At 38.0% G+C, this 15,485-nt stretch overlaps 1 protein-coding gene across 1 annotated transcript in view; it reads right to left on the bottom strand.

Annotated features, from left to right (window-relative positions):
• Positions 1-4,062: 4,062 nt before the first annotated feature.
• The window catches only part of slc1a7b (solute carrier family 1 member 7b), a 35,856-nt gene continuing 24,433 nt past the window's right edge, over positions 4,063-15,485 (bottom strand). Inside the window, exons 4-11 of the mRNA XM_030785993.1 lie at positions 13,194-13,236; positions 12,308-12,542; positions 11,164-11,263; positions 10,298-10,531; positions 8,867-9,061; positions 7,201-7,335; positions 6,259-6,358; positions 4,063-4,323 (exon numbers count right to left, since the gene is read on the bottom strand). Coding sequence (XP_030641853.1) covers positions 4,063-4,323; positions 6,259-6,358; positions 7,201-7,335; positions 8,867-9,061; positions 10,298-10,531; positions 11,164-11,263; positions 12,308-12,542; positions 13,194-13,236 — 1,303 coding nt within the window. The remainder of the gene's footprint in view (positions 4,324-6,258; positions 6,359-7,200; positions 7,336-8,866; positions 9,062-10,297; positions 10,532-11,163; positions 11,264-12,307; positions 12,543-13,193; positions 13,237-15,485) is intronic.

Here is a 15,485-nt window from a genome sequence, read left to right as displayed (position 1 = left end):
AATCACAACACTGTTCATTTGGAGAAATTTTCAAGGGATCAGACACATCTTAAGTAAATTCCAACCAATTCAGTATAGCCTCCCTGTTGCTATGGAGGGTCAAATGTCTCTTTTGGCTCAAGAACACTATTTCAGTTAACCTGACATGGGTTACTTTGCATTAATAAGAGTACTAAGATGGATGCACAGAGAGACTAAGGGAGAGACTGTTGGCTAACTAGATAGATAGATAGATAGATAGATAGATAGATAGATAGATAGATAGACATACATACATACAGGTAAATAGATAGATAGATAGATAGATAGATAGATAGATAGATAGATAGATAGATAGATAGATATTTTTCAGAGCCATCTTGGAGTTAGTAGTCTTTCAAGCTACAGGCACCAAATAACAAACTATTTCCTTCACTTCAACTCATGTCTGCATATCTGAACAACTTTTAATGACTCAAAGGGCTTACATGGTTAATAAAAGAGCCATAAAGGTCTATAAAACGTGTTGTAGATTTGACCCCTTTTCACAGCAGAAGTTCAGAGTGGGATTCCATTTTCAGGGAGATGGAAACTGGTGATTTTAGCTCAACACTGTGAAGATCTTCCTATCTCTGAGGGACTGGTACACTCTTAGAAACAAGGGTTCCAAAAGGGTTCCTCTTGAAGAGGTAGCGTTCCACCCAGAACCATTTGCATCTGGAGGTCTTTGCTAGACAGTGTTCTATTAAGAACCCTTTTCATTCAGAGAACTTTTTTGGAAGAAAGAGCTCTTTAAGAATTTTTTGGAGTGTGAGAGATTCTGAATGGAAGGAATATGTTTCCATCCTACCACACATTTTCTGCTGTAAATTGTTGACCTTGTTTCAGATGATATTGCTTTTAAATACTATTTAAAGTTCAACCTCTGTAATGTAACAGCAATCAAAACCAGAGTGTTGGAACAAAATCTGCATCCTCAAAGCCATCCCCACAATTTTTACCCATATTTTAAACTTAATAAAGTGCGAAAATGTATCTCATCAGTTCATATTACATTGGTTTAGTTTATTTGTGCTCTGCCCTACTTCATGTTTTTACCATTCTTTCTGCCCATACAATATGGTAAACTGTGTAGGTAATGAACATGACAGACACTGACAGAGTTAACTGAATTATCTGTAAGTGCTGCAAATTCAGTAAAGTGGCAATAGCAGAGAGACAAGGGTTGACTGAGGGCCATTTGTATGCTGTCAGGTTTACTTCTGATGTAAAACACTTAACTAGTGCCTTTAGACTATTTAGAATACAATGCTTATATACAGTATGTCAGGTGGTTGAAGTACAGAAGTCCTAACCTTAACTGTAACAGCACAAGGAGCTTGCCAGATTAACCACACAGAGGCACCATGCTAAGCATTTGTCTTGAATGTTGTAACTTCAGCTTCTAGACATTACAGATTTTTGCTGTCATGTGCTGATACATTACATATACCTTAATATAATGTCAAGTGATAAAATCAGAGAAAAAACAAACAAACAAATTGGGCCTTGATCTTGATAGAATGCCAGGACCTGTAGACCTACACATTGATCTTACTGGCTTGACAGAGCTTTAAAATAGGTAATCCAAATTTGTCCAAAACACACACGGTTTCCAAGACTACAATTCAGGTCAGCACCCCCCCCCTCCCCCACTCTAAGCAGGTGTTACATATCCGTATGATTACTATGTTGTCTGCATCCCATTTATCCATCCTTGATTGTAAAATTGCTCACTGTTCCGCATGCTCTAACTAGCAGTGTTATCACCTGATCCACTGATACTAGAAGCTGGAATAAAAGTAGAGTAACTCCACACTTCAGCATGCTTGAGCTAGAAGTTTTGAAGTGGAAGGTCAAGTATTTAATGCATTTATGTTGGAGTCAGAGTATTTCATCTTGTGCACTGAGTGGGTGTTGGAATACTGTCAATAATTTTTTTTTTCTTTCCAGTACCACAGTTGTTGGAGGTCACACAGACACCTGTTAAAGATGCTTGCTGTTGACATGACTGGGTTGTGTCCTCCCTGTAATGCTGCTTATTCCATCACTCCTTTGCTGACTTATGATGTTTTGCCCATGTGAGGTATTTCTGCGTGATCTGCACAGCCTTTCCTGTCCTGCTGACTTATCCACAAATTGTCTCCCCAAATGATCTATTATTGTTTCTAAACACTAAAAAATTTTTCCTCAGCAAAAACATGTGGATTCAACTACATTAACTCTGACTGCAAACTCTATATTAAATGCTAACGAATGACCACAATACGCAATGTGTGGGATTCAACAGGTGAAACCTTGAGAATATAATAGGGTTAGTGACAGAGCCCCTGGGGATGGGTTCAAGGTGAAATTTTCATTACACCAAAAGTGTTGGGGGAAAACCCTAAACATGGCTTTTAGGTGACATGCTTAAAACATAAAAGAGCTCCTCGTAGAACCCCTGGGTTGCTTCTAGATGAAACCTTTCTGATATAACTGTACTCCTTGTGGAGTATAAAAGGGCTCTTTCTAGAGCCCCACTGGTGGGCTCTAGGTAAAAATTATATTAACCTAAAGGGGTTCTCAGTAAAACCCCCTCTCTGGGTCCTTGGTGAAACCCTTTGAGCTTAAAAGGTTTTTAGTTGGACCCATTGGTTGGGGTTCTATTTGGAACCTTTAGAGCATAAAAGTGTTCTTAGGAAAGTCCCTTATATAGGGTTCTAGATTTAACCCCTTGTGCAGACTTCTTGGAATAACCCTTTGGTAGTGTTCTAGGTATAACCTTAATTAACGGTTCTCTAATGGGGACAAGCAAACTTTATGGTTCCAGCCAGAGCCCTTTTTTCTAAGAGTGTGATTTTGATCAGTTCTGAATGAAATAATTCTGTCACATTACCTGAGCACAGCTGTCATATCTTGGGATAAATTCAAATCTTGCTCACTTAATTGCCATGGCAACCTCACTGCAGTCCCTAGCAGGGATGTGCTGGAGGCAGAATAGTTGCCAAAAATCTTTAGCCTGTCACCATTCAATTTTGCCCAAAGAACGCAGCAAATGAGCTATAGTCAGAGCTTCAGCCTGAAATATGTGGCTGTATGATTCATGTCTCTTTTGTTAGGGCTATGAGGACTGCAGACACCCTGACTGGATTACATCATTCCTCTGATAAGGCAAAGATTCACCACTCAACTCAGTGTTCACTTCTTCAGGTAATGACACATCATGGAATATTTTAGTCTTGTGCTGTTGTGTCTCTTGGTGGAGAAGCAAAGTGAAACTTTCAAAAAGGTGAAACTAGACCGATGAGTACACCCTGCCTAATGTAGCTCTAGAGAAATATCTGGGGTGGAGAGAACAATAAAAAAATTTAGATTCTTCCCCACAGTCATAGCTTTTAGCATCCGCAGGTACTCTGTTCAAGAACATGAAAAAAAATAATTATAGCAAAGACATTATACAAAACTGAAAAAACTGAACAACAATTAAATGCAGAGAATATAGACATGATACACACAAAACATTCTCAGAGGGTTCTGAGGGATCCTCTAAGGGTCTTCCTCTCGAAGGATATCACCTCATCGTTCACAAGTGACAAACAAGTCACCCTGACAAGTTTGTCCACACAGGCCACCATGTTTCAGGCTTCTGGACTTTGCCTAATCAGGTGTGTCCTAAAGTAAAGCATTTGGCCAAACTTTTCCCTAAATCGATATTGCCGATCCCTTCACGGTCCAGATCGGAGTGTCTTGGTCTGGCTTCACTTTTATCAGAGTGACAGTCCCATAGGCTTCTGATGGAGAAAAGTCATTGATATGTGTGTTTTCGACCCTAGCGTCCAAAGATTCAGCTCACTTCATCAAACAATGGTATGAAGTCATTGGATTTTCAGATTCTATATATTAAAAAAACCAAAACATACTGAGACAGAAAAGGTTAATCAAACAGACAAACCTTAATAAGAAACTAATATGGTTTCCTGTAATCCTCTTTGTAGTAGGAAGGTGTTTCTTTTTTGTTTTTTCTTTTAGGTCCTTGCTTCCTCCCACTAAATACAATGGATGCTATACGTTTGTCTCCAGACCATTCATGTCAATGGTGCAGTGGTCTTTATCCTTGTTCTTCAGGTGTCGAGGGGGCACGGGTGGCTTTTTCCGCTCTGGAGGCAGAGGGCGCACTCCTTCCTCAAGCTGCATGAGTCGGGCCACATCTGGAGGGATGCGCTCATGCTTGCCCCCTGCTGGAGGTGGCTGGAAACTTCCATTGTTCTGGCAGTTCATCAGCGGCTGAGCATTCACTGGCTTGGTCTCACAGATCAGAGGCACCTGAAGATGAAGAATTAGAGAAATAGTGGAGAAACAGAGAAAAGTGGAAAGGGTGTAATAAAGCAGAATGAGGAGGGGTTATAAAAGGCAAATGAAAGGGAGAAACAGAGGAAGACATTGTAGAGTTAAGGAGCGAGGGGAGAACAAAAGGGTGAAAGAGAGCGAAAGAGTATGAGAGATGAATACAGGGGACAAGACCAAGTAGGGATCAGGAGACAAGAAACAGACAGGATAGAGAAAATAGCAGATGGAGGAAATAGAAAGAGAGAAAGGGGGAGGGGAGTAAAAGGAGCAGAGGAGAAGAAATTGTACAAGGACTGATATACCAAAGCAGATCAGATAAACAGGCATGGTTGCAGTGCAATTTTTCTTCTCTTTCTCTCTCTCACAACTTTTTTTTTTTACTATGGAAAAACCAAAAGATGCAATACCTCAGATCTACCACCGGCAGTAGGCCAAAATATTTTGGCAGAGGAAAGATAAACAGTTGGTCTCTACACATGGTTTACATAAAAATGTCTCATTTTGGTTTGACTTCAGATTTTTGTCAGTTTTCACAGAATCGGAGAACAATCAATGAAATAAAAATCCAATCCAGCCCTCTGGAATTTAGTGAATGTGACAACAGAATAAACATCAGTCCGCTGTTGTCTCAATGTGCGATTGTGGTCTCATTGGTTAATGATTTTTGTCTCTGTCATAAGTTTCTCCCAGGACACCCAGCACACTGTTGCTTTCAAACCACTTAAATTTTGCTGACAAAGGAGTGATTCAGGCTTTTCTTGAAATTTTCTCTGAAATTACAGTAAAGTCAGAGTGGATCTATAGTCCTCAAAGTGTTTTAATGACTGAATGTACTGTCCTGCATCTTTATGTTTATGTTACCATATTTCTGCATAGATTAGTGAATTATGTGGCAGCTTTTAGCAATATGCATTTGTTTTCTCGAACATTGCTATGGTGGTTACTAAAGGATTACAAACCAGTTGTAACAACGCATTATCCTTCTCCATGCACTTTGTTGTGCCCACCAAAGAACATAAAGACTTGAGTTCTATTAAATTTTTGGTATTGCCTCTGCAGAAAAATAAGCCTCCCAAAGGAGCAGATCTATGCATGAATATTCAATATTAACTTAACATGTAGTTCATTTAACCTGGTTAACATAGATTGGTGCTACATTTCCATGAAGACTTCAAACAGAGGACAATATGAATGTGAAGAATATGAGTGTTCATCCAGCTTTCCTTACTTAATGTGTGTGGTTAAGATGCCGGTGACTTTGCAAGATGTGCCAGTTTTGGAGCCTAATGTCCAACCCAGAACTCCCCTTTTCTTTTTTTTTCTTTTGCTGTATAGTATTCATTTATTCACACATTTGATATTTACTGCTCTTCCATGTCATTGAAAAACCAAATATGTCAGCAGACATTAGACTATTCAGTTCAGTGCTTAATATTATTGGCTATTTATTGTGGACAGCACTTCAGATATATGTAATAGGCTTGGAATCTCTGAGAAAAATGCACCATGAATGAAGTAGTTACTCCCTAGGTTAGTGTTTATATGAATGAGTCTGATACTTCAAATATTTAAACACAGATATTTCATTGGTCAAGTTGTTCTGTACACTTGATTTCTAGTAGTACTTGTTATAATGATAACAGTTAGGTACCTAAATACCTAAAGAATGATGCAAGTAATGATGTAGATGTAGGTAACATTTGAAAGTTGCTTTAGACAATAGTAAATTAACTAAAATGCGGGACAGGTATTTTCAGTGATGACTGGGCTTTTCTCATTTATAATTGCCTTGTAAATGCACTGGATAACATATAATATACACCAGACAACAAAAAAATGGTTCCTTATAAAGATACGGCCTATTGTCAGAACCTGAGGGGTTTTTTTGGTTCCAAATCTGTGTCTACTCACCCCATCTCCCTCTTTGATGAAATCCTTTCTGCATATATGAGCCATGATTCCTGTGGCCAGGGCATCCCCCATCACGTTCACCATGGTCCGAAATCTGTCCCTGGACACAGGGATGAATGAAGGAATTAGTTTATCACCTTGAAGTAATCAGACTAGCACAGCAAAAGAATGCTGCAAAGTATCACGTTAGAGTTGTATTGCAACTTGCTGAGGGTGCCAAGATATACTGGAGGGTAAACTTTAAGGTTGGAGAATAAGCTCTGGTGTGAAATAAGATTTTGGTTTGTCATATGTTCTAGTCAGCTCTCCCCCAGATAAAACAAACAAAAAACAAACAGACAAACAAACAAAAACAAACGTTGTGTCAGTTCTGTGTGTTCTGTCATTTCATGAACTATTAAGCACCTGTTATGTGAAACAAAGCAAAGCAAAGTAAAGCCAGTTTTCTCTCATTTGATAGGAGAGAAGTTTTCCATAATTAAGTATTTTATGCCACATGCACTCATAAAATCGCTGTTTGCAAAGACTCTGGCATTTATTGTGATGAACTGAATGATTTTGTTTTGTTGTGTTCTATTCTGTTTTGTTTTTCTGATGCAATGCTTTGGAGCACTCAACATATCTTTTGCCCGGAACACTCAGGTACAATTGCCTCGTAAATGCACTGGATAACATATAATACTCTGAAGACAACCAAAAAATAGTTTCTTAACTGCCAGGTGTCAGAGCATGAGTTTTGGATTTTTTTTTTTCCAAACCAAAGGATAAAAATATTTTCATAGACACAAGTTCACCAAAAGTGAGGTAAAATGTTCTGCTGTTATATCAAACTCTAACACACTTGGTATGGAATATTCTTGGAGGTTGTCTTAAGGCCAAATATTAACTGATAAGATCTACAGCTGAAAGTAATTGCAGAACTGTTGTTAAACCACAACTTACAAAGCCCAGTCCACAGCAATTATGAGCGTGATGTCATCAGTGGGCAGGCCGACAGATGTCAACACAATCACCATAGTGACCAGGCCAGCTTGTGGGATCCCAGCAGCTCCAATGCTGGCAGCTGTGGCTGTTATACTGGAGAGATACATAATCAAACAAGTATTAAGTAAAGGGGAAAAAAAGGAAAAAGGAAAGAAAGAAGAGGGGAAAAAGTGATCCAGTGTCCCACTTTAAGTCTCATGGGACATTTTACCTCAGATTTAGTTCTGTTAGGCATTTGGAGAGTGAACAAATTTGAAAACATTTTTGTCAGCAGTGCGATAAAACCTGCAGGCTCTGACTGGTGATATGAATTCTGCTGGGGTTAAACAAGGGAAGAGTCGATGCTGTTGGGTGGGGGGAGACTCAAAGTGCCACAGATGTAGCAGGTCAACCCAGACGTGTTACTAGGATAAAAAAGAATAAAATAAGTCCAAAGCATCATCATAGCGTGACCGATGGTGATTTAGTGATCACATGATGGTTTTACCCGACGGATTACTGACCAGTTGTGAGTGTTTGAACATCTCACAGCTTTGGGTATATTTTCCCCTCTCTGCACGACCACTGTTTTTATGATCTATGAAAATTATTGACTTTTTATATTCATGATAGAGATCTAATGTAAGATATTTGAACATCCTGAAACACTTAAATAATCTCTATGCCAGTTACTCTGTTTTCATTGAAATCAATTTGGTATAAAGAAAAAAAATATAATGAAAGAATGAAAGGGACATAAAAGGACTCATATATTTGTCAGTGTATGCCCCTCCAGTGCTTTACTGCCAATATATCAGAAAATAAAATTCAGTTGCGTCAATTTACCCTTAAAAAGGGTTCTACAGCACTTATGATGTGCTTAATAACACATATTTATGCAATAAGTACATATACACGCGCAGTGTCATTTCTGTATAGATATTTTTATCAAACTGTGAAAAACTGGTAATGGAGTAGATATGTGAAGTGGACCACTGAGGTTAATGTGTAAATACACGCTAGGAGACATGCCTGCAATACACTGTGTTACAAGTGTTTCAGTTCTCTGTTAGTTTTTTTTTTTTTTTTTTTGTCTGTGTGCATATTTTAAATATCAGTTTGACCGGAGGCTGACGCAAGAATCTAAAGTAATTTATACCTTGTACTCCTTTACCCCATCCCCCGTTGAAAAAGGAAAAAGTTCTCATTTCTACCCAAATATTTATCCATCTTCTTCATTTACAGAACAACATCCAATTCAGATAAAGAGGGTGTGAACATGTAGTCTAACACATTTTGATGCCAGCCTCCATATTGTCACACTACAACCATGCTCAGCTGACACAGCATTCTACTCACTTAGATCAACCATGGTTTTCACTTAGCTCCATTGATCTGCAACTTCATCACCTGAGTAATACTGCCATAATGAAGGCAAGCAAGCAATTGCAAAACTGTCACTATCAGCACCACCCAGTGGAGGGAACAGCATTTCCTACAACTGCAACACAGCAGGTTTTTCTTCTGTGACCGAGATGTTGGACACACCTGCTGCCTTAGCGGTGTGTCACCTGGAAAACCTACCTGAACCCCCTCTGATTCATGTCAAAAAGTGATTAATACCGATAATCTGATTAATACCAACCTAATAGTGATGATCTGACCAAAGTCCAGCTCGTAATTGTTGACCTGAGCGATGAAGATGGCAGCCACAGCCTCATAGAGTGCCGTGCCATCCATGTTGATGGTGGCACCCACAGGCAGTACAAAACGAATGATGCGTCGATCAATGTGGTTGTTCTCCAGCAGGCACTTGAAGGTGATAGGCAGCGTGGCAGAACTAGAGGAGAAGAGGGGGGAGTTCAGAACAGTACTAGTGCACTCTAATGGCAACAGGAGTTATTCAGAGGTGGATTCAAGCCGACAGCTGGGAGAGCAAAGAGCAGCTTAGCCCATTGGACTAAGGGGTAGCTAATTGTGTTTTTTAGGTGTCAGGCCCTGGAATCTCAGTTACCAGTCTTAATTTATGGACAAAGCTTCAGTACATAAACATGACAAGAAATCATTAAGAACCTTTTTTTTCATGGACAGGCCCATTATGAGTACAGTATAAAGATAAAGGTAATCATTCAGGATGCCTTTGTATGTGACGTTATTTGCCTTGTTGTCTAAGGGGTTGAGAATACCTAAATCATGTGCTTCTCCTATAACAGAGGGTGAAGGATCTAACCATAGGGCTTTCTCTTGGTACCCTCTCTGTGAAGTTCTTGAGGAAATTCTCTTTTTAAACCTCATGTTTTTACCCTAGTTTGATATTTGTTGACATTTAATTCTGAGCAAACCAATGCAGAGGTATCATGGTTGAGGAGTATGTACATTTGATCCTCATTGACTCTGGCTGATGATGGGAGTATCAATATTTAGGTGGCTTTCTTTGGGCCCAAGTCTGGGACAGAGCTGGTCAATGTCAATCTAGAGAAAAATGAGTCCCCCACATTTGGGATCGATATGAATAGACTTATAGATCTGGGCTGGATCTGGATGAGATTTTATGTTATTCAAGATGGAACTGGGCCTATTCTGTATCTTCCTTGTATCAGACAATCAAAAAGACACTGGTCTAGATCTGTTTCATGCATCCAGGCCTGATTCATTGCTACATTTGGAGCAGATCTACTATAGTGTCCGTTTCTTATGTGGGTTGATTTTCATGCAATATCCTGTCTCTGGCTATTGATCATTTTTTGATTGAAAACTGTTAGTCCGAAAAAGGGTTGAGTTATTATTCCCAGTAACACCCAGTAACTGTCCCAAGCAGCAAAAACCACAATAGAATGGTAAGCGCTCAGTTAGTTTATGCTGTGTCCAACATTAACTCAGAGGTGACTGCAATTGGTTAAGCACTTGGGAATTAACAAATGTATATGAATGAATGTAAAGAAAACCCTGTAGAAATCTCTATACAGCTTCTGTTGGGGATGAAGAAGTTTTTATTAGTGTGGAAGTGAGTCTTTCTGTTTATGTGCTAATGAACATATGTTTGCATGCTTGTGTGTATATATTTACGTTAGCTTACCTGGAGGAAGTTGCTAAAGATATAAGCAAAGCCTGCAAGATGCCCCTGATGTAGACAATGGGACTTTTTTTGGTGATGAAGAAATACATGCTAGGCAGGATAAAGAGGCCGTGCAAGATCAGACCCATCACGACCGTGATGGCGTAGAAGCCGAGTTTCTTCCCCATGGCCGACGGATCGCTCATTTCCAAAATCTTTCCGGCCACCAGGAACACAATCCCAAATGGGAAATACCTGCACAATTCACATATCCACACAAAACACTTTAGAAATGAACTGAGAATGAACTGTGAATTTACTGAAAATCAGCAAAGCAATTCTGGAGATCGTGTTTAATGCTCTACCACTCTGAAGCCCTGTTCTTTCCACTATGAGAGCTCTGAAAAAAATGTTTCTCGCATCGAGCCCTTAACACTTACAGAATATTTGCACTCAAGCACAGGGCCACAGTTGACATGAGTGCAGGACTCAAATAATAATGGACTTTCAAGTTGAGTGTCCAGGATGTGAGCTGAAAAGCGCTTTAGAACTGTAGAGGATTCTACATTCTCTACATTCTCCTCCTGATGCTTTGGTCACTGGATCACAGAGTTCAGGGTTTTTTGGTTGTCGTTAGGAAATGATGTTTTAAATGATTATCACTTCTGTTTATGTGTGAGGGTTTCTGTCAAAGATACAAAGTAAACAGCAAACCCATGCCTTTAAGAACAAAAAAATGTATGGGCTATTGCACCAAAAGTTACACAATTTTATGTGGACCCATTTGACTGCTTTGTTAATCATTTCTTTCTTCACTTACAACAGTTATAATTCTTTATTTATTTATATTTTCTTTGTACCAAAGCAGAAGAAGGTCACAGACTCACCATATGACAATAGCGACAATCTTTAGCACAGCTTCATTCAAACTCTGGCAGAAGTTGACCAGTGCACTGCCATTAGGACCCATTCTGCCTAGCATTATACCTGAATGGAGACCAATAATTTATAACAGTATACAACAGTTTACAAGTGACACTGCCTAGAATATGAACATAATAGTCAAAAGTATAAACCCAGTTATACATCAAGAGATTTAAAACTGTATAACACAAAGCCTCCTGCCCAGAAAAGAATGGATAAAATGTGTTTTGGCAGTTGTAAACAATTTAACTTAGATATACATTCACTTTGCAGCTAGAATTGACCCTCCTCACATGTTGTTGTTCACATCCTGTGTTTTGAACCACATTTGTATGTGACACAAAATCTGATTCCAAGCCATGTGACCTCATGACGCCAAAAGAGTAGTAAAAAAAAATCCTGTTGGCAAGGATAAACATCAAACAGTTTGGATTTGATGGTTTTGACTCTCATCACCTAGACATCATATGATTTGGAATCAGATTTTGTACCACATACAACTGTAGTCCGTATGAGGCCTAAAAAGATTTGCTTTTCTGAGATTTTGCTGTACACACTGATCTACATGCATTTGATTTGTCTAATGTATGAGCACCAAAATCTGAAGTGAGTTACATTCAGCAGCAGTAACAACATGGGTCTTATGAACTTTGTGTGAAAGCACAAAACAGAAATAATCTCTCTTTTGAGTCTCTTGTTTCATTCAGGTGAATGAACTATTTTCAGTTGATTTCTTTTCAATTCTGTATTAATTTTTGTCAGTAGTACAACATAATATTTGCCATTTAAAACAGGAGTGCATCTCGCGATGAGTAAGAATTATATAGCACATATTACATACTCTTTTCTCAATTCTCATTCCATTTTTCATTTTCTGTGCTTTTATGATACCACTGTGTTCTTTTCATATTATTATATAATCTCTCTCTCTCTCTCTCTCTCTCTCTCTCTCTCTCTCTCTCTTTTCATATGCATATGTGTGTGTGTGTGTGTGTGTGTGTGTATAAGCATGTGTATGTGTGTGTGTGTGTGTGTGTGTGTGTGTTTAACATGTATAATTTTAAATATCTTACATTTATATGTATTGACATATTCATTTTTTTTTACCCATGGTTGCTGAGAAGATGACAATTCCCAGAACGTTCATGCCTTCACTAGTGCCTGGCAGTGTGCGGAAAACCACGTCAGGGGGAGGGGTCAGGTCCAGCTGAAAGTTCTGGATGTCTGTGCCATTGTCATCCTGGATGCCATAAATCAGTGCTCTCCTTGTAGTGGTCTCTGTTAGGCCTTGGCTAACTGTTGTCTTGGGTGTCTTCATGATTGGCACACTGTTTGTTCGATACTGAGATGGAGGAGGACAGAGAATAGGTTCATTCAGTTAAAGAAAGTGAGAGGTGTGCACACAGCAGCTACAGTGGAATGAATAATGCAACTGGATCAGAGCTGAAGTGATCTACATGGGTAGAACTGAATTGTTGTACATTAATGATACATCAATTTTAAAACTTGAACATTTAGTTTTTCAAGGAGTACAAGAGACATGTTTGTGCGATTAAAACAATTAATTAACACAGTTTTCACACACAAACAACTGGTTAAATTATTATTTTTTTAATTAGGGCAACAGTAAAATTCTCTCTATTACAATGTAGATAAGGGACATTTAGAATGCACTGAACAAACAAATAAATAAATGAATATAGGACCTAGAAATGAGCGAAAACTCACGTTCTAATCCAGAGTTAATTTTTTGGTTTTTATTTCAATTCCTACTGTACTGTGGACATCCTTGGATTTGGCACTGTATATAAAATAACTTCAAAAAAGCTTAGAGCTCTAATTAAGACTATTAAGACCACAAGACACATTTACAACTGCAGGTAAAGCAAAGCCTTATGTTTTATGCAGTGACAGGAACCTTTGAAGTTTGAACCTTTGAACAGGAACCTACAATTTTTACTGTTAATTTATTAAGGTTAAAATGGTGTCTCACCTGCTGGAAAGTGGCTTGAACGAGGTTGGCAGGAAACATATTACTGTTTGGAAAGAAGGAGAAAAAAATACCGTTGGAAACAGTGTGAACTGCAATTTATCCACGTAAAAAACTGATTCCATCCCATATTGGCTGTTCAGGTTTTCACACAATATCTCTAATGGAACACTGTTACTTTCAGGGTGTAATTTTCAAATTGCTGCAATTTTCACACATGATTTGCAATACCGCAGTTAAGAACATATTTAAAGCAGAGCACTGTTCCAAATGAAGTTTTTATATCTACATACATTGTCAGAACTACTAATGAGTCTCAAGAAAATATGTTATGTTGAGCAAATCCTTTTTTTCTTTTAAATGTGTTCAGTGCACCTGTGAATAAGGTATATGCCACTGTTATAGTAATGATTTTTATCATCTAATCTGCTTTACTACAAATCCATTGTGTGAAATATATTGACAAGGTCACTGCCAGTAGATTCAATCTGAGGAATGTATGAACGAAAGCGAGCACTGAAGGACATACTGCACGTTGTTCAGCTCCAAGTTTTTCTTGGTCACAAGATACATCATACACTTAAGAATTCAGGCACTGTCATTTCAATGTCACTGCTGAAGTCAACCACAAGGCTTTTTTGAATAATCTCAACCAATTCTTGCTCAGCTGTCCATGGCATTTGTTTAGCAATAGCAACCTCTAACTGTAACCAAGGTCAGCAAACATTTAAAATCTATTATGTGTAGCACATACAGCAATATTCACTGACACCCATTTTAAATCACGTTTTGATCCTTTGGTTGATCTGCTTGAATTTGACAAAACACTTAGGATGCGAAAGGCATACATCCAAAATGTTATCTAATACAGATTTTTTGTACGAACAGTAGTAGTTTTTTTACCTCTTAATTTTTCTTGTACTTTCCAAAGTATAGTAATCAATCATTTGATCGTATTGTACAGAGGATTTCCTCTTTTGATCAAAGCTGTACCTCTCTTTCATCTTAAGGCTGATGGGTGGACTCTGTTTGACATTCTGACCTCCTTCCTAAAAATCTCTGTACATCCTATCTGACCATAATACTCCTTTACAGTGTCATAGATGCAGTAAAAGATTCACTCTCTTGCTCTTTCTTTTTATGTTGATTATTTAGCTCTCCTCTCTGTATTTCAACTCTTGGTACTGTTGTCTTCTCCTGTATTTTCCTTTTTTTTTTTTACCTTTTCCCCCTCTCTTTTCCTCTGTCACATTTGTGCCACATCTAAACCTGCTTCTGACAGAGTGCATTTTCCTACTGCAGAGAATCTCATGTGGAGAAGTCCTCTTTCAAAATTTCAGCAGTATTGACACTCTACCATTGAAAACAAAACAAATGTACAAAAAAGGTCTGGTCAAATGTTTTTATAAGCTGAACAACAGATTGCCCATGGGTTTTTGTTGCATTGCTGTTTTCTCATTGTTTGCACCCTTTAGACCTCAAAACTAAATAATGACAACAGACCAAAACATCACAACCCTTTGCTGACAGTGGGAAGCTGTCATTTATGTGAAAAAGCACAGGTATTGGAATAGGGGACCTGAGATATCTATGGTGTAAATGAAAAGGATACATCTGTACTTGTTCCAAAACAACATCAAAACAGATCTGTTTGTCTCAGCAGGACCACTGAGACTGAACATCCATTCAAAAGCTATTGGGAGATTCCGTAACTGAACAAAAAGACAACCCATAAACATCAACAAAATGTACAAAAACAAAATCAAAGACACCAAACCATCGTTAAAAATATTTCAAATGGAGGATAGTGTCAAGTAGTTCTGCAGTATTCATATTGTGACCAGATAATATGTATAAGTATTTTAACAGAATGCAAAAATGGTTAGGAAGAATGAACTATTATTATTAAATCTCTCTATTTGCCTCTTGCATTAGTTCTAAGCTATGTCCACTTATATTTAATTCAGATATTTACCAAATTAAAAGGATATCAAATGTGCACGTAATATCAGACTGTTAATATTAAAGAAATCTAATGTAAAATTTAACAAGTTTTAACCAATTTTGAGTGTACATTGTTATTATGGTTAAGAAAGTTGTTTACAAAAGACTATGGAGGACTCAGAGCATGTATTATGCATGAGCAAGGAATAATAAAAAAAACAAATAAATAAAAGAATGGTTTAATAATAGAATAAATACATGGATAAATAAATAGGTACATGCATTCTAAATTCTGATTTTATTCCCAAATCCATTTATTCATTAATGCATTTGCTCAAATATTCAGTAGTA

The sequence above is a fragment of the Chanos chanos genome, chromosome 10, assembly GCF_902362185.1.
Source record: "Chanos chanos chromosome 10, fChaCha1.1, whole genome shotgun sequence".
Taxonomy (NCBI): domain Eukaryota; kingdom Metazoa; phylum Chordata; class Actinopteri; order Gonorynchiformes; family Chanidae; genus Chanos; species Chanos chanos.
This window is presented reverse-complemented; position numbering and strand designations above follow the sequence as displayed.